The following is a 22970-nucleotide window of genomic DNA, read 5'->3' as shown; positions in this document are numbered from 1 at the left end:
TGGAGGATGGTTCACATCAGAGGATGGGGGAGGGAGCACAATAAATAAGACTTAATTTATAAAAAATAAATAAATTTGGGCTCAAATCAATGAGGATCTGATCTGTGTTTGGGAAACTGTTAACAAATGGCCCCTTGTAAAACATGATCTCCATTTGTAGAATTTATTAAAAGGATACAGAGAATTATCCAACACTTTATTTAGATTTCAGCCCAGGGAGGGGGGAGAGTGTGTGGGACGGGGATTTGCAGCTTTGGGGGAACAAGAGAGAAAAAATGTTCCATAGGAACTAAAATTAACTGTTCTTCATTTCTATGCCGTGCTTACAATGAGGACTTTTGAAATCTCTGCTTACAGGGGCATCAGAAGGGAGAATTTATACACTGGTAACTCAAACAAAACATCACATCAAGATCTAACAGAGTCACTTGATTCATCAGGAGCAGAATATCACCGGCCTTTGAATGTGGAAGGAGAAATGTTTGCCTGTTCTGACTGTAGAAAAAAAAAAATCACTCATCTATATGACTGGAAAAGCATCAAGACACACTCACACCGGTGAGAGTGTTCCAGTGCACTGACTGTGCAAAGAGCTTTAGCTAGTTACACAACCTGAAAAAAAAATTACAGCATTTACAGTGGGATGTTATGAATTCCACGTACACATGTTTTCTGTGTGTCTGTGTGTGTGTGGACAAGCATTCAACTGATCATCCAATCTGGAGAGACACAAGGGCACCCGCACCACGGAGAAACCATGGAAATGTGGGGACTGTGGAACTGGATTCATTTCCCCATCCCAGCTGGAAATTCATCGGCGTATTCACACTGGGGAGAGGCCGTTCACCTGCACCGATTGTGGGAAGGGTTTCACGCAGTTATCAAATCTTCTGACACACCAGCGTGTTCACAGTGGCGTGAGGCCGTTCAGCTGTTCCGTGTGCGGGAAGGGATTCATGAGTTCATCTAACCTAGGGACCCACCAGCAAGTTCAGACTGGGGAGAGGCCGTTCACCTGCTGTGTGTGTGGGAAAGGCTTCACTCAGTCATCTGCTCTGCTGACACCAACTTGTTCACAGTGATCAGAGATTGTTTAAATGCTCTGACTGTGAGAAAAGTTTCAAAGGACCAATAAATCTGCTGAAACACCAGCGAGTTCACACTGGGGAGAGGCCGTTCACCTGCTGTGTGTGTGGGAAGAGATTCACTCGGTCGCACAACCTGCACAGACACCAGCGAGTTCACACTGGGGAGAGCCCTTTCAACTGCCCCATCTGTGGGAAGGGATTCATTTTTTCATTTAACTTGAAGAGACACCAGAAGTTTCACATATGACAACAGGGGTTGGATTCTGCTGTTATTGCTGTTGTGAATCACATCCAGGTTTGAACTAGGTTCATTCTGATAACTGGGGTTGGATTTTCACTTTCTGATGGGGGTGGGAACCGGGACTTGTGCGATTTGAAAATTACTTTCCCGGTCGGAGGCACTGGATCCGCTGCCTCTGAGACAGTTTGTAATTTTCAAAGTGCCGGTGGAGGGGAGGAAACAGGAAACCCACTCACCACCAATTAACGGCCCCTTAATCTCATTAAAGAACTTGTTAAGGAGCCTGTCTGGAACAGAATGGGATTTTCAGTCTTCTGGATTCTAAATTGATTTATGGGGTACAGGTTGTTTGCAATAAATCCCCAATTGTGAATGAAATCATCAGGTTCTACAGGACTGAGCATCCGGCAGGAATGAACACTCTAAATGGTCATTTTAAAAAGATTTATTAACCATTAAAATGTGGAAAGGTAACAAGTTAGAAAGATAAAAATCAAGTTTCAATTAACAGTAAGAGGAGAATGTTTAACTTTAACAATTAAACAGACTTCTCACAACTTTCCTCGGTTGATCAGGCTGAAGACATGAAGTGAGGATAACCCTCCGTCATTTGATACACAGATAACATGCTAACAAAATGGCTTCTCGAAATCTTCATTTCTACACTTAAAAGATGCTGTAAGCCCACCTTAGCCAAGTTATTGGAAATGGCTAATTGGTCTATGGTTTGTCAATAATGTGACAAGAGTTAACTCCAGTGGTTTTAGCTAATTTGCCACATTGTCTTAAACTTAGGACAGTGCCTTCCTTTAAGCTATGTCTCTCATCTTGATGTTTTTTTCAGGAGCCCATTCATTAAGACAGACTCAACAATCAAGGACAGTGTGTGTTCCTGATAGGGAGCAAGTCCGAGGCTTATCCCATTTCTTTCCCAGCTGTTACAGCACTTTAATTCTCTCATAAGAAATGCTAATGGAGAAATATTGAGATAACATGAAGCGACTTCTAAGCAACTACCAATCATCTGTTGCCCGTCAATCACTGCTTCGTAATACTGTTTTGGGAAAGTTTGTTGGAAAAGGTTAAAATCATCAAAATGGCTTCTTATCTCAATGTTAGCAGAAAATTGTGTTTTGACATTGTTAGCTTATTACAATGAATATGACATGAAATGAACCTGAAAATGGTTGGGCTACACTAAAATCTAGTACCCAGGCTTACTTACAGGATGAAGTCAGATAGTCTGCTGCACGTTAGCGCACAGCTGTGGAGTTACCATAGATCGAAAGGAAGTTAATTTTCATCTGGTTTTTGTTTGTTGAATTTGAGGGATAGACTTGTTCCGGTTTGAGCACTGTATCTTGATGTCCGTGCACACTTGTATTGTCTTTATTGTCCTGGTCATTTCATGAGCTGCTAGCTCCCCTCGGCAAAGCAGTAGCAAACCCCAAAATGGCTGCCTTTGCTGCTGGACAGGAAGCTCCCTGCCCCCGGAGGCACTTGGTGCCTCGGTCTGGATGCTGAGCTCACCTCCTGCCAAAACAGATTATTTACATTTAAAAATAATGCTGCAAGAGCGATGCAGTTCAGGTGCAGATTGCGGACCCAGAATTCATCCAGTGTCAGGTTCCCAACCCTCTTTGAAAATCCAGCTCTTGGGGCTTTATTCCTCTTGATGTTAATAATCCCTGTAACAGGGCTGGAGTTTAATATTCTGGTTAAATGTCAAATAAATCACTTTGGCGTCAAACACACAGTGTGTGGAATATTTGTTTTCTTCAGGATAAGAGGAGACTAATTGAAATCTTGTTCTCGACTGTTCCATTTCTGGGCCTTTTCTCCTCTGTTAAAGAAAGATTTTTATTTCTGCAGAGCCTTTCATGACATCAGGATGTCCCAAAGCATTTTACAGCCAATGAAATTCCTTTGAAGTGCAGTCAATGTTGGAATGTAGGAAATACAGCAGCTAATTTATGCACAGCAAGATCGCATAGACAACAAATTGATAATACCCAGATAATCTGTTTCAGTGACGTTGATTGAGGGATAAATATTGACCAAGATTCCTGGGATAAATCCCCTGCTCTTTGAAATAATGTCAATGGATCTCTTACACCCATCCATTCTGTCTCAGTGCAGTCTCTGACAGTCTCTCCCTCAGTACTGCGGTGGAATGTTAGCCTGGATTTTATGCTCATCTTTCTGGATGCGGATTTAAATCCACAACCTCCTGACTAAGACATGAAAATGCAACCACTGAGCCATGACTAACACATCATCATCACTCTGGATTATTTCAGATCCTAGACCTTTGGTTACTCTCATGGACAAGTCCCAGCTCCCCCATACCTTCCAGAGTGTCTCTCCCAACCTTGATAGCAAACATCATCTCACTTTTCAAAAAAGAAGGAAGAGAGAAAATGGGGAACTAGAGGCCAGTTCATCTAACATCAGTAATTGGCAAAATGTAGGAATCTACCATGAGGGATGTGGTAACAGGGCACTTAGAAAATCATTAACTGATCGAGCAGAGCCAATATGGATTTATGAAAGGGAGATCATGTTTGACAAATCTGTTCAGAGCTTTTTGAAAATGTAATAAGTCAGGAGGATAATGAGGATATCAGTAGATGTGTATTTGGATTTTCAAAAAGCATTTGATGAGGGGCCACACGAGAGGTCATCACACAAAATTCGGTCTGGTGTTTGGGGGGTATCTGAGCATGGACTGAGGATTGGTTAATGGTCAGAAAACAGAGAGTGGGAATAAACAGGACATTTTCAGGTTGGCAGGCTGTGACTAGCAGGTACCACAAGGATCAGCAGTTGTACCTCAGCTATTTACAATCGATATCAATGACTTAGATGAGGGGACTGAGTGTAATGTATCCAGGTTTTCTGACAATACAATGTTGGGTGGGAAAGTAAGTGCTGAGGAGGACACAAAGAGGCTGTACAGGGATATAGACAGGTTGGGTAAGAACGTGGCAGATGAAATACAACACGGTGAAGTGTGAAGTTATCCACTTTGGTAGGAAAAAAAAGAATATTTTTTGAATGGTGCGAGACTGGGAAATATTTGCATTCAGAGGGACCTGGGTGTTCTTGTACATGAATCACAGAAAGTTAACATGCAGGTACAGCAAACAAATGGTAAATGGTCTGTTAGCTTTTATTACAAAGGGATTGGAGTATAAGAGTAAAGATGTCTTACCACAATTATACAGAGCATTGGTGAGGCATCACCTGGAGTACTGTGTGCAGGTTTAGTCTCCTTACCTAAGGAAGGACATACTTGCCCTGGAGGGAGTGAAACAAATGTTCACCAGACTGGTTCCTGGGATGAGGAGATTGTCCCATGAGGAGAGATCGAGCAGACTCGGCCTCGATTGAATGGAGTTTGGAAGATTGAGTGATCCAACTGAAACATTCTTAAATGGCCTGACAAGGTAAATGCTGAGAAAATGTTTCCCATCTGGTGAATTTAGAACACGGGGATCAGTCTCAGAATAAGGGGTCGACCATTTAGGACTGAGATGAGGAGGAATTTCTTCACTCAGTTGTGAATCTTTGGAACTTTCTATCCCAGGGATCCGTGGTTCTCAGTTATATTTAAGACAGAGGTCGACAGAGTTTTGGGTACAAGGGGAATTAAGGTTTCTGGGGAGTGTGGATCTGAGGTAGAAGATCAACCATGATCATATCGAATAGCAGAGCAGACTTAATGGGCCAAATGGCCTCTTCCTACTCCTATTTATTATGTTCATTAAACCTCAGTCTGGTTCCCCTCAAGCTGCTGAGTGAGTGAATTAAATCTTTCTTCACAAATCACCCGGATACCAGACTACAAGTCAGGCCATGAACATTGTTCATTGTTTACAAATCACAGTGAAATGTGGGCACACAGACCTTTTCTAGACATGTCTAAGTGTAATCAGAGTTATCCAGCAGTTCAGCACTAATGGGGAGAGCTATTTCATAAAACAAGGAACAAAGACTCCACAGGATATTCAGTGATTCACTGTAAATCAGCACGAATGGCTGAGTATTAATTACAGCAGGGAGCAGAGTCTGAGGTTATCAATTGGTGAGTTTATTTTCAGAGTAATTCCTTCAATATTTGACAAGTTAACAGCTTTGAACAGCCCGTCTCTCAAATAGCTCGAGCCTACTTGTAATTAAAAACATTCAGAACTTACCGAGCTTCATCCTCGAGTTACAGAACAGACTTTCTCCCATCAATATAGAGCTGCAGGATTGCACTGTGATCTCTTTATTGTTCATCTTTAGTTCAAGGCAGTTTCTGAGTGATTTACATTGAAAACGAGGTTTGCAGACATGATGGTCTATTCACACATAATTGAGAGATGGTGCGGGTACACGCTAAGTCTAAACTGGGCAACTAACATTAGAGATCAACCCCAACTGTCAGAATGAACATGATTCAGTCCAGCAATAACAGCAGAATCCAACCCCTGTAATCACTTGTGAACTCTCTGGTGTGTCACCAGGTAGGATAAGCGAGTGAATCCCTTCCCACATCCGGAGCAGGTGAACGACTTCTCCCCAGTGTGAACTTGCTGGTGTGTCAGCAGGTTGGATGACTGAGCGAATCCCTTCCCACACTCAGAGCAGGTGAACGGTCTCTCCCCAGTGTGGGTGCGCTGGTGTGCGGTGAGATGAAATGATTGCCTGAACCCAGTCCCACAGTGAGAGCATCTGAATGGTTTCTCATCAGTGTGAATACGTTGGTGGTATTGCAGATCCCCAGAACTTTTAAAGCACTTCCCACAGTCTGGACATTTAAACGGCCTCTCGTCAGTGTGAACTCGCTGGTGTCTCAGCAGGTGGGGTTTCTGAGTGAATTTCTTCCCACACTCAGAGCAGGTGAACGGCCTCTCCCCAGTGTGAGTGCGCTGGTGTGCAGTGAGATGAGATGGTTGCCTGAACCCAGTCCCGCAGTGAGAGCACCTGAATGGTCTCTCATCAGTGTGAATACGTTGATGACATTGTTGATGCCCAGAACTTTTGAAGCACTTCCCACAGTCTGGACATTTAAACGGTCTCTCGTCAGTGTGAACTCGCTGGTGTTTCAGAAGGCGGGATGAAGTCCTGAGCCTCTTCCCACACTGTGAGCAGCTGAATGGTGCATACGCAGTATGAATGCGCTGGTGCTCCCTCAGTCCATGTGGGTTTTTAAAGCTCTTTTCACAGTCAGGGCATTTAAACTCTCTCTTGTCAGTGTGAACTTGCTGGTGTTCCAGCAGGTGGGATGAGCGAGTGAATCCTTTTCCACACACGGAGCAGGTGAACGGCCTCTCCCCAGTGTGAAGTCGCTGGTGTCTCTGAAGGCAGATTAACTGAGTGAATCCCTTCCCACACACGGAGCAGATGAACAGCCTCTCCCCAGTGTGACTGCGTCGATGAGTTTCCAGATTAGACGGGGATCTGAATCCCTTCCCACAGTCCCCACATTTCCACGGTTTCTCCCTGGTGTAAACGGTGCTTTTTGCTTCCATGTTCAAAGGCTGATGATCTTCAGGTCCTGATGAATCGAGAGACTCTGGCAGATTTTGATGTGATTTTGGTTTGACCTTCCTAACTGCAAATCCTTCTCATACTCTGTAATGTGAATTCAAAACAGAAACAAAGAAATATGAAAGAGAACCCACAAAAACAGAAAGGCAGGTTGTGAAATTGAGCTGAATGAATCCGGTAATTTGTGGGGCTGACACGAGGAAAATGTGACTATGAAAACTGCCAGATTGTCATAAAAACCCAACTGGTTCATTAATGTTCTCGAGGGAAGGGAATCTACCTCCCGGTCTGGGCCTACACGAGACTCTGGCCTCTATGGGAGAAGAGAGAGTGAGAGGTGGAGGAGGGAAAAGAAGATGGATTTCATAGATCTGCAGCTCAACCAGAATTTTGATAGAATCTCCCAAACCCATGACCCCCACCACCTGGAAAGACAAGAGCAGCTGGTGCATGGGGAAGCCATCAGCTCCCAGACACACAGCAGCGAGTTCACACTGGGGACAGGCCGGACACCTGCTCCACGTGTGAGAAGGGATTTAATCCATCATCCAACCGGCTGATACACCAGCGAGTTCAGCATTGACTCCAGGGGTTGGATTCTGCTGTTATTGTTGCTGTTGATCACACCCAGTACTGAACCTTGTTCATTCTGATAGTTTGGGTTTGTTTCTGCTGATGTTAAAAATCACTGTAACTGGACTGAAGGTTTAATATTCTGGAAATCGGCTTGTTTTATATTGTAACCCTTACTCTTCAAATAAAGTATATTTCTTTGGCCTAAAACAAACAGTCATTTACTTGTAATTGTTTTCAATTTAGTTACTGTATTCAGTGCTCATCATGTGCTCTGATCGACATGGTGAAGATCAAACACAGATTGTGTGATCACTTTGTGGAACAACCTCTGTTCAGTCTGTGAGCTTGACCCTGAGCTTCCAGTCACTTGTCATTTTAATTCTCCGCCCCACTCCTACTCTGACCTCTCTGTCCTTGGCCTCCTGAACTGTTCCAATGAAGCTCAGTGGGAGCTCTAGGAACAGCAGCTCATCTTTCGATCTGGCATTTTACAAACTTCCAGACTCAACATCAAGTTCAGCAGTTTCTGCACCAACAGAGAGTTGTCAGGATCTGGAACTCTCTACCTGAAAAGGTGCTGGGACCTGACTCGAGAAGGAATTTTAAAAGGAAGTTGACAGGGATTTGAGAATGAGGAACATATGGATTACAAACAGAAAGTGGGTGTCTGGGGCTAAACATGATTGCTCTTTCAAAGAAACAGCACAAGCATAAAGGGTTGAATGGGCTCTTTCTGTGCTGCAAGTTTCTATAATTCTAGAAGTTGGCCGTTTAGTCCCTCGTCCCTGTCAGATTTCAATTTAATCTCGCATCAACTGCTGTTTGTGGAACAGAGTTCCTAACTTCTACCTCCCTTTGTGTGTAGAAGTATTTGCTGACTTCACTCCTGGAAGGTCTGGCTCTCATGTTTACACTATGCCCCCAGAGTCTAGGACTATGACTCTTCTTTGGAACTGACTGAATCTTTGTCTGAATCTGGGGAAGTGAGGACAAGCATGGTCAAAAAATTGTAGCCATGTCTTTCACAGTGAAATGAGGAAACAATCGTTGACACAAAGCTTGACAAGTTTGGAGTTTTCTGCCACAAATGACAATTCCCTCACCAACATCACTACCCATTCACTCCACCTTCCCCTCTCAAGATGACAATAGGCAATTGCCTGCATAAGGCAGGCCTCTTACCAGGGTTTCCAGTCCCGCACACACCATGTGTTTTTTTATTCTATGATGGGATGTGTGCATTGCCCATCCCTAATGGCCCTGGAGCTGTGTGGCTTGCTGGGCCGTTTCAGAGTGAACCACATCACTGTGGGGCTGGAGTCACATGTAGGCCGGACTTGGTAAGGACGGCAGATTTCCTTCCCTAAAGGGACATTAGTGAACCAGATGGGGTTTACGATAATTGATAGTTTTATAAATTATTAACTGACTCTTGGAGTCCAGGTATCATTCCGGTAAAACTGTGCTGCACTCACAAGGACAATAACCCATAGTCCTATGTTGGGACTTGAACCCATGTCACGAGCCCAGTGGCATTACCACTGGGGCACCGTCTCCCCGCCCTCCAAGCTCGCGCGCGGTGTCCAGGCTCCCCCCGGTTCACAATCTCCACCCGCCCTCCGAGCTCGCGCGTGGTGTCCAGGCTCCCCCCCGGTTCACAATCTCCACCCGCCCTCCGAGCTCGCGCGTGGTTTCCAGGCTCCCCCCCCGGTTCACAATCTCCAGCCGTTGGCTTCATTTCTCACCCTTTGTGATCTCAACACGACCGCTCCTTCTTCCAGCTCCGGTTCTAGTACTGCGCATGCTTCAGTCGCAGCCTAGCCCCGCCCCTCTATCACTCCAATTGGTTGGAGGGCAAACCGCACCCGCTCGGTCCTCTAGTCCCGCCTCTCTCTTCCTATTGGCCCGGAATCGCTGTCAATCAGCTGGGCATTGTGAGCTGTCAGGTGAGAGGTCACTGTCGGGAGCGGGTTAATAAACCCCGGGCAGAGGGGCGGGATTTACAAATCCCGAGTGCGGCCCCAGATCCGAATATTTAACAATGAACATTCTCCACTCTCACTATCCGCCGGACAGGTAGATAAGGTGGTTAAGAAGGCATATGGGATACTTGCCTTTATTAACATTTAAGTTATGAAGAGAGGTTGGATAGACTTGGGTTGTTTTCTTTGGAGCAGAGAAGACTGAGGGGTGACCTGATCGAGGTGTACAAGATTGTGAGGGGCATGGACAGGGTGGATAGGGAGCAGCTGTTCCCCTTAGTTGAAGGGTCAGTCACAAGGGGACACAAGCTCAAGGTGAGGGGCAGGAGGTTTAGGGAGGATGTGAACAAAAACTTTTTTACCCAGAGGGTGGAGAATGTGCTGCCTGGGAGAGGGTGATTAAGGAGGGTTGCCTCACATTCTTTAAAAAGTACCTGGATAAGCACTTGGCACATCATAACATTCAAGGCTATGGGCCCAGTGCTGGTAAATGGGATTAGGTAGGTAGGTCAGGTGTTTCTCATGTGTTGGTGCAGACTTGAAGGGCCTCTTCTGCACTGTGTGATTCTGTGAACAACCTCAAACAAAGAAACCAGGACCCTCCGAGCATGCACAATTCACCCGGCCAACCCGCGGCAGATAGAGCGGTTTCTGAGATGTTTGGGACTGTGGGTAATACGGATGCCATTAGAGACCCAGAGTCCGTTGATCATTAAAATAAAAGCAAAATACTGCGGATGTTGGAAATCTGAAATAAAAACAGAAAATACTGGAAAAACTCAGCAACTCTGGCAGCATCTGTGGAGAGAGAACCAGAGATAATGTTTCAAACCCACTATGGCTCTTCATTGGAACTGACTTAATTTTTGTCTGAATCTGAGGAAATGAAGACAAGGTAATGCTGATATAGAGATTGCAACTAAGAAAGACGAAGGCCCATCTCCTACCATCCAAACCCTGTAACAATGGATCTGTTGGCCAATCTTTGCAATGAATCCATTTCAGAAATCTGTAACAGACCAATACATAATTCTTCTGCTATGTTTTGCATTTGATGGGAATTATCAAATGTTTTTAAGACTACGAGCTTGGGTTGTGGATGGTGATGTCTTCACTCTTCTTGGTTGATCGAATCCAGAAGGGCTACTGTAGTTAAAAGGACTCGGCTTGCAAGATACAATCGCATTTAGAGGGATAAAGGAACATTTTAATATCATAGTTCAGTGACACCTGATCACTTATCAACTGAGTCAGTTTGTAAAAACGTAAAGAAAATAATCACAGCTGCTACAGGTTATTCTCTAGCTACAGTGAGATAGATAAGAAAGGAATCAAGAGAAAGGAATCAACAGTGCAGAGGCATTGGAAGAGAATGGTTTGGTTAATGGTGTCAAAGACTGCAGACAGGAAGAGAAGGAAATTGCGGCAGAATTTACCTCTGCCATATTCACAAAGGCTGTTATTTGTGACTTAAATAAGAGCTGTTTCAATGTTGTGGCAGTTACAGAAATCTCATTGAAGGCATACAAACATGGAGTTCTGGGGAAATGTGCTTGGATTTGGGAGGTGACAAGGACTTTGGAGAGGAAAAGGTGATTAGAGTGGTAGTTGGCAAGAACATTGGGGTCAAGGGCTTGTTTTCTTGAGGATAAGTAGTTATGGCAGATTTAAAGGAAAGGACAGTACCTGAAGAGAGAGCTGTTAACAATATCAGCAAACATGGGAAGGTTGGGTGATCAATTGGAATAGGAATGGAGGAGGTGGGTTTTATGGAAAAGACAAGTTCTGAGAAGCATGAGGGAAGATTGAAGAGAAGCTAACGAAAAAAGCAGATTCAGGGCTGCAGCAAAGGGGCTCTTTAGAGGCGGTTTGGCCTAGTGAGTCAGTGGAAGGGAGGGAAGCAGCAGAGGCAGCTGATCGGATTGTCTCAATCTTAGTGACAAAAAAGCTCCATGGAAAGTTTGGCCCAGGTCTCTCTCCCTCTTAAAAACATTGACATCTTTTGCTTTCCCAGCTTGACACATTTATTTGTCTGACAAAGAATGGCCTCTTTCTTAATATTCACAATTAAAGGGGTGGTTACCCAGGGGCCAATAAATTAATATAGGGCAGAGGTATATCTCGTGTTGTTAAATGGTACATGTTATTTATGGTTCTCTAATTAAGTACATTTATTTCATTCCTTGTGAATAAATCTATTTCAGTAACAATTGCTGAAATGTTTGCTCCGCACGCAAAGCGTTTCATCAAGTTTTCTTGTGGAGTTTGAGACAAAATCAGCTTTCAAAATGATGCAGAGTTTCAGTGGCCAGTAAGTTCACAGATGACATAAAAATTGGTGGTGTTGTAAATAGTGAGGAGGAAAGCCTTACATTACAGGATGATATAGATGGGCTGGTAAGATGGGCAGAGCAGTGGAAAATGGAATTTAACCGTGAGAAATGTGAGGTAATGCATGTTGAGAGGACTAACACGGCTAGGGAATACATAATGAATGGTAGGACCCTAGGAAGTACAAAGGATCAGAGTGACCATGGTGTACATGTCCATAGACCCCTGAAAGCAACAGCACAGGTAGATAAAGTGGTTAAGAAGGCATATGGGATATTTGCCTTTATTAGCTGAGGCGTAGAATATAAGAGCAGAGAGGTTATGTTGGAGCTGTATAAAACGGTAGTTAGGCCACAGCTGGAGGACTGTGTGCAGTTCTGGTTGCCACACTATAGGAAGGATGTGATTTCACTGGAGAGGGTGCAGGGCAGATTCACCAGGATGTTGCCTGGGCTGGACCGTTTCAACTATGAAGAGAGATTGGATAGGCTAGGGTTGTTTCCCTTAGAGCAGAGAAGACTGAGGGGGGACATATTAGAGGCTTACAAAACTATGATGGGCATAATTAGCGGAGGTGTCAATAATAGGGGGCATGGAATTAAGGTAAGGGGCAGGAGGTTTAGAGGGGATTTGAGGGAAAAAAATTCACCCAGAGGTTGGTTGGAATCTGGAACACGCTGCCTGAGGGCTTGGTAGAGGCAGGAACCCTCGCAACATTTAAGAAATATTTAGATGAGCACTTGAAAAGCCATAGCATACAGGGCTATGGGCCAGGTGGTGGAATATGGGTTTAGAATAGACAGGTGCTTGATGGCCGGCACAGTCCCAATAGGCCAAAGGGCCTGTTTCTGTACTGTATAACTCTATGTGACTCTGTTCAACAAATGAGGGAGATCCGTGCTCAGCCACGCCCCTCACTCACTCCGATTGGATGGGGGACCTGCTGCTCCCGTTCAGTTCTCCATCCCGCTCCTTCCTCCTACTGGCCTGGTGCTGCCATCAATCACATGGGCATTGTGAGCTGGAGCATGTTCAATATGGCTGCCCCATCTATATCGGTGCGCATGCGCATTGCGAGTGGCGTCCAGAGACAGACAATTGAAGGGGTGGTTACCCAGGAACAAAAGCAAAAATTGCTGGAAAAACTCAGCAGGTCTGACAGCATCTGTGGAGAGAAAGTTAACATTTTGAGTCCATATGACTCTTCATCAGAACTAGAGAGAAATAGAAATGTAGTGAAATATAAGTTGTTAAAGGGGGTGGGACAGGTGAAGCTGGATAGAGGGCCAGTGATTGGTGGAGGCAAAGGAGAGACTGCAAAAGCTGTCATAAATAAAAGGTCAAAGGGGTGTTGACGATGGTGATATGAGCTAAAGGATGTGCTAATTGTGACATTAAGGGTGGAAAGCAGGATGAGCAGTGACAGATGGCCCTGGTGGGGGTGAGGTGTGGGGGAGGGGATCGAAATAGGCTTAAAGATGGGGAATAAAGAATGAATAGAAATAAATTTCAAAAATAATAATAGAAATCAGTGAAAAAAGAAAAAAAATATATATATAAATAAAATTAAATTTTAAAAGGGGGATAAAAGAGGGGGTGAGGATGGAGGAGAGAGTTCATGACCTGAAGTTGTTGAACTCAATGTTAAGTCCAGAAGGCTGTAAAGTGCCTAATTGGAAGATGAGGTGCTGTTCCTCCAGTTTGCGTTGAGCTTCACTGGAACATTGCAGCAGGCCAAGAACGGTCATGTGAGCATGAGAGCAGGATGGGGTGTTGAAATGGCAAGCGACTGGAAGGTCTGGGTCGTGCTTGTGGACAGACCAGAGGTGTTCTGAAAAGTGGTCACCCAGTCTGCGTTTAGTCTCTCCAATGTAGAGGAGACCACATTGGGAGCAGCGAATGCAGTAGACTAAATTGATGGAAGTGCAAGTGAATTGCTGCTTCATTTGAAAGGAGTGTTTGGGCCCTTGGACGGTGAGGAGGGGGCAAGTATAGGGGCAGGTGTTGTACCTTATGCGGTTGCATGGGAGGGGGTTGAGGTGTAGGGAGTGATGGAGGAGTGGACCAGGGTGTCCCGGAGGGAATGGTCCCTACAGAATGCCGACAGGGAGGGTGAAGGGAAGATGATGTTTGGTGGTGGCATCATGCTGGAATTGGCGGAAATGGCGGAGGATGATCCTTTGAATGTGGAGGCTGGTGGGGTTATAAGTGAGGACAAGGGGGACCCTATCATGGTTCCGGGAGGGAGAGGAAGGTGTGAGGGCAGATGCGCGGGAAATGGGGCGGACACGGTTGAGGGCCCTGTCAACCACTGTGGGTGGAAAACCTCGGTTAAGGAAGAAGGAAGACTCGTCAGAAGAACTGTTTTGGAAAGTGGCATCATCAGAACTATGCGACGGAGGCGAAGGAACTGAGAGAATGGGATGGAGTCCTAACAGGAAGCAGGGTGTAAGGAGCTGTAGTCGAGGTAGCTGTGGGAGTCGGTGGGCTTGTCATGAATATTGGTGGACAGTCTATCACCAGAAATTGAGACAGAGGGGTCAAAGAAGGAAAGAGAAGTGTTAGTGATAGACCATGTGAAAGTGTTGGAGGGGTGGAAATTGGAAGCAAAATTAATAAAATTTTTCCACGTCCAGGTGACAGCATGAAGTGGCACCGAAGCAGTCATCGATGTACCGGAGAAAGAGTTGTGGGAGGTTGGGAGACTATGAGCTTGGAAGCTGTGGAGGGAAGATCTCCTTTTGACACACAAAATAAACCCAACAGCCAAGTATTGTGTGCAGTTCTGGTCACCAAATTATAGAAAGGATATAGAGACACTGGAGAGGGTGCAGAGAAAATTGATAAGAATGATATCAGAAATGCATGGGTTGACATATCAGGAAAGGATGAACAGACTGAATCTCTTTTCTCTTGAAAAAATATGTCTGAAGCTGAACTAATTTAGGACTTTAAAATGATGAAAGTTTTAATGGAGGGGAAACAGAGAGCATGTTTCCTCTTGTGGGGAAGAGCAAAACTAGAGACCATCAATATAAGATAGTCACCGAGAAATCCAATAGGGAATTCAGAAGAAACTTCTTCGCCCAGAGAGTGGTGAGAATATGGAACTCAAGACCACAGGAAGTGGGTGAAGGGAATAGTATAGATGTATTCATGGGGAGGCTAGACAAACATATGTGGCTGAAGGAAATATTAGGTCATGATGGTAGATTTAGAAGTGGAAAGATGAGAGGTGGCTTGAGTGGAACATAAACACCAACATGCACTGTTTGGGCTGAATGGCTTCTTTCTGTGCTGTATATCCTATATAATCCTGTGTAAGGCTTAACTGATCATCCAACCTGGAGAGACACATGGACACTAGTAACAGGGTACTGCACACAGTACTTAGCTGTTGGGTTTATGTTGTGCATCAGGTAAGCTTTGCTTTTTGCTTCAATGATAGATGTCATCTCTGCTGAGTAGGTCTCAAACCAGCCTTTGTTGTGGATTCCCCTTTACCAAATGTTACTGCTGCTATGTAAGAAATGATTGAACTCAGCGACTTCCAAACTTCATCAATATCAATGTCGATTGATTAAACTTTTATTGATGTGCCTGTAAAATATTTCACTGTTTTGATTCCTGTTGTTTGATAATTTAATTTCATAATGGAGGTTTCACTTTGAAGAGTATGTAAGTCAATAAGAATTGTCAGCAAGGATTAAGCAACAGGGAGAAACCGTGGAAATGTGGGGACTGTGAGAAGGGATTCAGTTCTCTATCCCGGCTGGGAACTCATTGGCACAGTCACACTGGAGAGAGGCCATTCACCTGCACTGTGTGTGGGAAGGGATTCATCGAATCATCCAGCTTCCAGAAATACCAGCACATTCACAGTGAGCAGAAACCGTAAAACTTACTCCGTGTGTGGGAAGAGCTTCACTCAGTCATCCATTCTCCGGATACAGTCTGTGAGAATTCTGTTCTTTCTTTGACTGTGTATTAATATAGTCTGCAGAAGTTGTGTTCTTTCTTTGCCTGTGTGTTGATCTGTAGGGTAGAATCTGTGGAGGTGATGTCATGCTTTTAACCGGCTTGTCTGAGTTTAGAACTGTGAGATGGTGGAAGTGCAGAAGTTCTATGTAATCACAGAGGAATATGTGTGTGCTCTCATCAACAGGCGAATGCTGTTCACATGAACACACCTGTGATTGGACAAGAGCCACATGATTGAATAGTGAAATGTCCATGGACAGTTCTGATTGGTGGCCTCAGGGGAGCCAGTTGGGGGGTTTCCAGCATAAGAACAGTCCACCTGAGGGGTTTGGTGCAGTGGAGAAAAGAACAAAGGAAAGAAGAGAAAGAAACACGAAAGCTGGAAACTCCACAAGAAAACTGGAAGCTCCAAGGGAAGAAGTGTGCTCTGCTGTCCAGATATGACAAGGGAAGTATAGAGCTCACGTTGTTCTGTAAATCACTGCCTGAACTTTACCTTTAGTCTTTAAGTTTGTCCTGCCTTTCTCTTAATAGAGCTGCTCCATAACTGAAATTTATTGACACATCCGATCCTGATTCACTTGTGTGTCCAACCTCACTGCCAATCAGGTTGTTCAGTCTGATAAGAGACCTTTTAATTGTTCTCACTGTTTGAAGAGTTTTCAAAGCTCTAAAGATCAGATGAAATACCAATGGAGAGAAAACCATTCACCTGCACTGAATCTGGGAAGGGATTCACTCGATCATTCAACCTTCTGACACAACAATAAGTTCACATCTGACTGTATTGGTTGGATTCTATTGTTCTGTTGTTATTCTGGCCACCACCTGAGTCTGAGCCACATTGTTCATCATCTCAATGTTGATTTCACCTTGAACTGATTTTGTGACCAACATCGGCTCCATTACCAAGGCATAGACACTTAGAAACATAGAAAATAGGAGCAGGAGTAGGCCATTTGGCCCCTCGAGCCTGCTCTTCCATTCAAATGATCATGGCTGACCCTCTACCTCAACATCATACTCTCCCTCTTTCCCCAAACCCCTTGATGCCTTTCATGTCTAGAAATCTATTCAGCGATTTGGCCTCCACAGCCTTTTGTGGTAGACAATTCCACAGGTTCACCACGCACTGAGCAAAGAAATTTCTCCGCAACTAAGTCCTAAATGGCCTGCACCATATCCTGAGATTGATCCCTTGTTCCAGACGCCCCCCACCACTCACTCCCCCAAACCCAGCCAGGGGAAACATCATCCCTGCATCCAGTCTGTACACTTCTGCCCGAATTTTATACGTTTCAATGACGTCCCCTCTCATTCTTCTGAACTCTAGTGAATACAGCCCTAGTCGACCCAAAACTCTCCTCATACAACAATCCTGCCATCCCAGGAATCAGGCTGGTGAAGCTTTGCAGTCACTTCCTCTGTGACAAGTATATCCTTTCTTCGGTAAGGAGACGAAAACTGCACACAATACTCCAGGCTGCCTGCTTCCAGCTCTGTGACATCTCCCATTGCCCATTTAAAAATGATGCAGAGTTTCAGCCAATGAGGCTGATCTGGACTCAGCCCCGCCCCTCATTCACTCTAATTGGTTGGAGGATCAGCCGTCAGTGCTCATGCCTCCAACCCCGCCCCCTCTTCCTATTGGTCTAGCTCCGCCGTCAATCAGCCGCGCATCGTGAACTGTCAGGTGAATAAACCCCGGGCAGGGGGGCGGGGTTTACAAATCCCGAGTGCGGCCCCAGAGCCGAATATTAAACAATGAACATTCTCCACTCTCACTATCCGCCGCTTCCGGCTTCTCTCCGGGAACAACCTCAAACAAAGAGACCAGGACCCTCCGAGCATGCGCGATCCACCCGGCCAACCCGCGGCAGATGGAGCGATTTCTGAGCCGTATGGTATTGTGGGTACTGCGGCCGCCATTAGAGAGCGAACTCACATAATCTTCGTTTGATTCTAGGGAAGTGGGGGTGAGATTCCGCTAATGCCGGTGTTGAAAAATAAGAAAGATCAAGCTCCATATTCTACCATCCGCATCCTGCAATAATGGAGCTTTTGGCCAATCTGTGTAATGACTGTTTCAATAAGTCACAGAAGACACAGTTGCTCTGCAATGCCTTGCATTTTAATGGGAATTTTCAGATATTTTTACTGCTATTAGATTGGGTTGTGGACTACACCATCTTCACTTTTCCCTGTTGATCTAATCCAGGAGCGGTGATATATTTAGAAGGACTTGGTCTGTAAGAGACAGTCAATGTGAGACTGATAATGGAACATTTTTATGTTAATGTCTAGTGACACATGATCATTTTCCCAGTGAGTCAGTTTGTAAAAAAAACCTCAAATAATCACAGCTACTGCAGCTGATCCTCTTGCTACAATTTGATAAGAAAGGAATCAGGGATCAGTCCCACCCAGCTGGACAACAGTGAAGAGGCATTGAAGGAATTTATGTTTTAATTCATTTATGGGATGTGGCTAGGCCAGCATTTATTCACCATCGCTATGGATGGTTTGGTCAATGGTGTCAAAGACTGTAGATGGGCCAAGAAGGACAAAGGACAATGAGGGAGAGTTTACCTTGGTTACATTGGATGCAGTTTAGGACGATGAGAAGAGCTACTTCGATAATGTGGCAGAGGCAGAAATCTTGTGTGTCGAGGGGCCAAATGGCCTACTTCTGCTCCTATTTCATATGTTCAGATTCAAAAATGGAATTCCAAAAAGATGGGCAGGATTTGGGAGGTGTCAACGCATTTCAGGACTTAGAAGGGGAAAGGGAGCTTGGAGTGGTTTGCAAGGATGGTGGGATCAATGGTTGATTTTATTGAGGAGGGGGTGATAATGTCAGATTTGAAGGAGAGAGGAGCAGTGCCTGAAGAGAGAGAACTGTTAACAATGTTAATGACCATGGGAAGCTTGGAGATCAACAAATGAGTGAAAATAGGGCTGGGGTAGCAGGAGATGGGTCTCATGGCAAAGCTAAGTGCTGAGAAGGAACGAGGGGACATGGGAGAGAAACTACAGAAAGATGTACGTTCAGGGCGAGGGGGGAACATTCAAGGTTAATTGGACAGGTGATCTAGTGGAAGGGAGGGAGGCAGCAGAGGCAGCTGATCAAATTGTTTCAATCTTAGTGACAAAGAAACTCCATGAGCTTCTCACACTTGTTGGCAATGAGGATGGAGGAGACAGGGGAGAGGGAGAGCCCTTCAAAAGGAACTAACTTGTCTCAGAGATACTAAAAAGACTCAACACACTGTATTTAACACAAAGCTGCTGATTTGAATTTTATCCACAATACTATGCCCTATAACTGGGCTGGAGTTTATTAACATCAGCAGAAACAGACCCCAATGAACATAGTTCAGTTCTGTTTGTGATTAACAGCAAAATCCAATCACGATAGTTACTTGTGAATTCCCTGGTGTGCCAGTAGGTGGGATGACGAGTGAATCCCTTCCCACACTCAGAGCAGGTGAATGGCCTCTCCCCAGTGTGAAGAACTGGTGTTTCAGTGGGCTTGAAGTGTATTCAAAATCATGAGGGGTCTGGACAGGGTTGATGGGGAGAATGAGATGAGCTCCCCCTTCTGAAAGGATCAAAAACGATAGGGCACAGATTTAAAGTAGTTGGTAAAAGAAGCAAAAGTGACACGAGGAAAACCTTCTTCGCGCAGCGAGTGGTTAAGGTCTGGAATGCACTGCCTGGGAGTGTGGTGGAGGCAGGTTCAATTGAAGCATTCAGAAGGGAATTAGATTGTTACCGGAAAAGGAAGAACGTGCACGGTTATAAGTAGAAGGCGGGAGAACGGCTCTAAATCAAATGACCATTCAAAAAGCAGGTGCAGTCACGATGGGCTGAATGGCCTCCTTTTGCTCTGAAACAAATCTGTGCCTCCTGGCCACTTCGGAGGCTGAACATGTTTCTCCTTATGGGAGAGACGACAAATCGGGGCCGTTGTTTAAAAATAAGGGGTCTCCCATTTGAGACAGAGATGAGAAATTTGTCCTCTCACAGGGTCGTCAATTGTGGAATTCTCTTCACCAGAAAGCAGTGGAGGCTATTGAATAATTTTGAGGTTGAGTTAATTCTTGATTGACAGGGAGTCAAAGATTATGGGGGTAGACAGGAAAGTAGAGTTGGGGCCTCAATTAGATCAGCTATGATCTTATCACATGGCCGAGCAGGCTCACAGGCCTGAATGGCCTATACCTGCTCCTAATTCATATGATTAACTGCTTTCTACCACAAGGCCTTTCACTGGGAGGGCCACTGTAGATTTCATCCTCTAGCTCCAAGCCAGGCAAATCTTCCAGCTTCTTTTCCCTCACCAACTCCAAGTGAGCTGCAAACTACACAAGCCCAGATGTGCAACTGCCTTCTGTGGGAAACACCCAGATAAATCAAACAAAAGAACCTTCTAACTCCAACAGCCCATCTCCATGGCAACATGGCATGCTTTAGGAGATTCCAAACAGAAATGCATGAATATCTTTTTCCATCTCTACAGCATTTTATTTTATGATCCATATGAAATGTGCAATGGATACTCGCAACAAGCCTCAAAGAGCATCAGCTCACTGGAAACAAAGGTATGAGACCAGCCAGTCCAGCAGAAAGGGATCCTCCCACTTCACCAACTGTCAGGATGAAACTCTTTCGAGTTATCAACAGTCACAGATTGCAACTCTTTCAAGTACAATCACAGTTCTTGGTTTCCAGGAGTGGGACATGAACCCACAACCCTCTGATTCAAAGGCGAGGGTGCTATGAACTGAGCCACAGCTGACACCTCCAACTGTCAGGATGAACATGGTTCAGTCCTGGATGTGATTAACAGCAGCAATAAGAGCAGAATCCAATCTCTGTGATCACTTGTGAACACGCTGGTGTGTCTGCAGGTGGGATGACTGAGTGAATCCCTTCCCACACACAGAGCACATGAATGGCCTCTCCCCGGTGTGAACTCGCTGGTGCCTCTGTAAGCTGGATAATCGAGTGAATCCCTTCCCACACTGAGAGCAGGGGAATGACCTCTCCCCAGTGTGAAGTTGCTGGTGTAGCAGCAGGTTGGATGACTGGGTGAAACCCTTCCCACACACAGAGCAGGTGAACGGCCTCTCCCCGGTGTGGACTCGCTGATGTGTCTGCAAGTTGAATAACCGAGTGAATCCTTTCCCACAATGAGAGCAGGTGAATGGCCTCTCCCCGGTGTGAATTTCCTGGTGTGTTAGCAGGTTGGATAACTGGGTTAATCCCTTCCCACACTCAGAGCAGGTGAACGGCCTCTCTCCAGTGTGAACTCGCTGGTGTCTCAGCAGGGTTGATGAATCACTGAATCCCTTGCCACACTGAGAGCAGGTGAATGGCCTCTCCACTGCATGAACTCGCTGGTGTGCGTGCAGCTGCCATGAACCACTGAATGCCTTCCCACACTCAGAGCAGGTGAATGGCCTCTCCCCAGTGTGACTGCGTTGATGAATTTCCAGTGCAGACGGGCATCGGAATCCCTTCCCACAATCCCTACATTTCCATGGTTTCTCCATGGTGCGAGTGCCCTTGTGTCTCTCCAGGTTTGACAATCAGTTGAAGCCTCGTTCACACACAGAACCTGTGTACGGTCTCCCTGGCTGTGAAAGCTGAAATGTTTCTTCAGACTGTATAACAGTTCATAGCTCTTTCCAAAGCCAGTGCATTGGAATACACTTACTCGGGTGTGTGAGAATCGGTGCTTTTCCAGTCACACTGATGTTTCAAATATTTTGAAGCAGACATAACAGACAAATATTTCTTCTAGATTCAAAGGCTGCTGATATACCGATCCCGATGAATCAAGTGGCTCTGCCAGATCTTGATGTGACCTTTGGTTTGAGTTTTCTGACTGCAAATCATCCCCTTCTAATGTCCTGTAAAAGGAGTTTACAAAAGTCATCACAGAAAGTCTGCGATAGAAATTCAGAAGACAATTCTAGTTTCTATGGAACATTCTTTCCCCTCTCATTCCCCAAAGGCTGTAAATCTCCATCCCCAACATGCTCCCTGCATTTTGAGCTCTCAGGAATGTTCAGACAGATTCAAAATGTTAGCTCTGTTTCTTGCTCCACATATGCTGCCAGACCTGCTGAGTTTTTTGCACCATTTTCTGTTTTTACTCCCTTCATTCTCACTCTGTTATATCTCATTTATACATTCCCAATTCTCCTGAAGGAGCCAAAAAGATTGTAATACTTGAATAGCGATACAGAGGGGATATGAGGAAGAACTTTATTTAGACAGCAAGTAGTCATGGCCTGGAATTCGATGCCTATGAGGATGGCAGAACCGGAGATGATCAATGGTTTCAAAATGAAATTGGATAGGGAGTTGAAAGAAAAACTTTCAGGGGAACGAGGATACAGATGGAGAATGGGATCGACTGGATTACTCTACAGAATGTCAGCATGGATCTGAGTTTCCAATTGGACACCATCTGTGCTGTAATGCGTTTATGACTGGAAATATATAATGCAGCTACAGTATTATTACAGGACTAGAAATAATAATAAATGAACTTTAATACAGAATAATAAATAACTAGACATTTCTCTGTTGTTACGATCCCTGTGGAAACCAATAACCTTAAAATAAACAAATTCCCAGACAACCCCAACGGAATAAACAGAAGGACAAGGTTTTATTTTTTAAAAACGATTCCGGTAACAATCAAACTAAATTCAACATAAATGAAGCCTGCATTAACAGACAAATGGCATTTCAATAGACCGGATAAATATGACTTTAAACAGCTGGAGCATCAGCCTGGTTCACAAAATCACCAGCATTTCCCCCCTCAGCATATTTGGCACTAATTCCAGTTACAGATTCCCGCAACTCTCTGTATTTCCCAGGGGAAGGAAAGAAAGTGATTTACTCACAGATGTTGGACCGAGGAAGAAGTTTTAATGTTTATGAACCTAAAAACAAATGCTGTGCCGTTTAAAGTCAAATTGCATTGGAAGAAAATGAGAAGACATTTTACACAGTCCCCTCCCGCACCCCCATAGCCGGCAGCCCAGTACGCAGGCGCAGAAAGCGTTTTCTGTCCGAAGCAGGCGCAGTGTGGCTGCCGTCAGCGGTCGCTCTCGATCTCTTTTTGGACCAGCCGGTCGCCGTAGACAGAGGGGGGGAGGGGGAATTCGCTGAGCGGCTTCTCGCTCTGGCCGGAGCCGTCAGCCGGTTGCC

General features: G+C 45.0%; 2 protein-coding genes across 2 annotated transcripts in view; one reads left to right on the top strand and one right to left on the bottom strand.

Moving 5' to 3' along the window:
* LOC144697726 (uncharacterized) overlaps nucleotides 1-22970 on the top strand; it is a 66560-nt gene that overhangs the window by 10943 nt on the left and 32647 nt on the right. The window contains exon 2 of the mRNA XM_078569734.1: nucleotides 719-917. Coding sequence (XP_078425860.1) covers nucleotides 719-917 — 199 coding nt within the window. The remainder of the gene's footprint in view (nucleotides 1-718; nucleotides 918-22970) is intronic.
* On the bottom strand, nucleotides 20274-21536 carry LOC144698206 (uncharacterized). The gene is made up of 2 exons (XM_078570172.1): nucleotides 20562-21536; nucleotides 20274-20403 (listed from the first exon to the last, which is right to left on the bottom strand). Exon 1 carries the CDS (start codon nucleotides 21293-21295, stop codon nucleotides 20621-20623), a length of 675 nt encoding a protein of 224 aa, XP_078426298.1. The 5' UTR covers nucleotides 21296-21536; the 3' UTR covers nucleotides 20274-20403; nucleotides 20562-20620.

This window comes from Cetorhinus maximus, chromosome 23 (genome assembly GCF_964194155.1).
Source record: "Cetorhinus maximus chromosome 23, sCetMax3.hap1.1, whole genome shotgun sequence".
Lineage (NCBI taxonomy): Eukaryota > Metazoa > Chordata > Chondrichthyes > Lamniformes > Cetorhinidae > Cetorhinus > Cetorhinus maximus.
The sequence above is the reverse complement of the archived record's forward strand: the minus strand, read 5'-3'. Positions and strand labels throughout refer to the sequence as shown.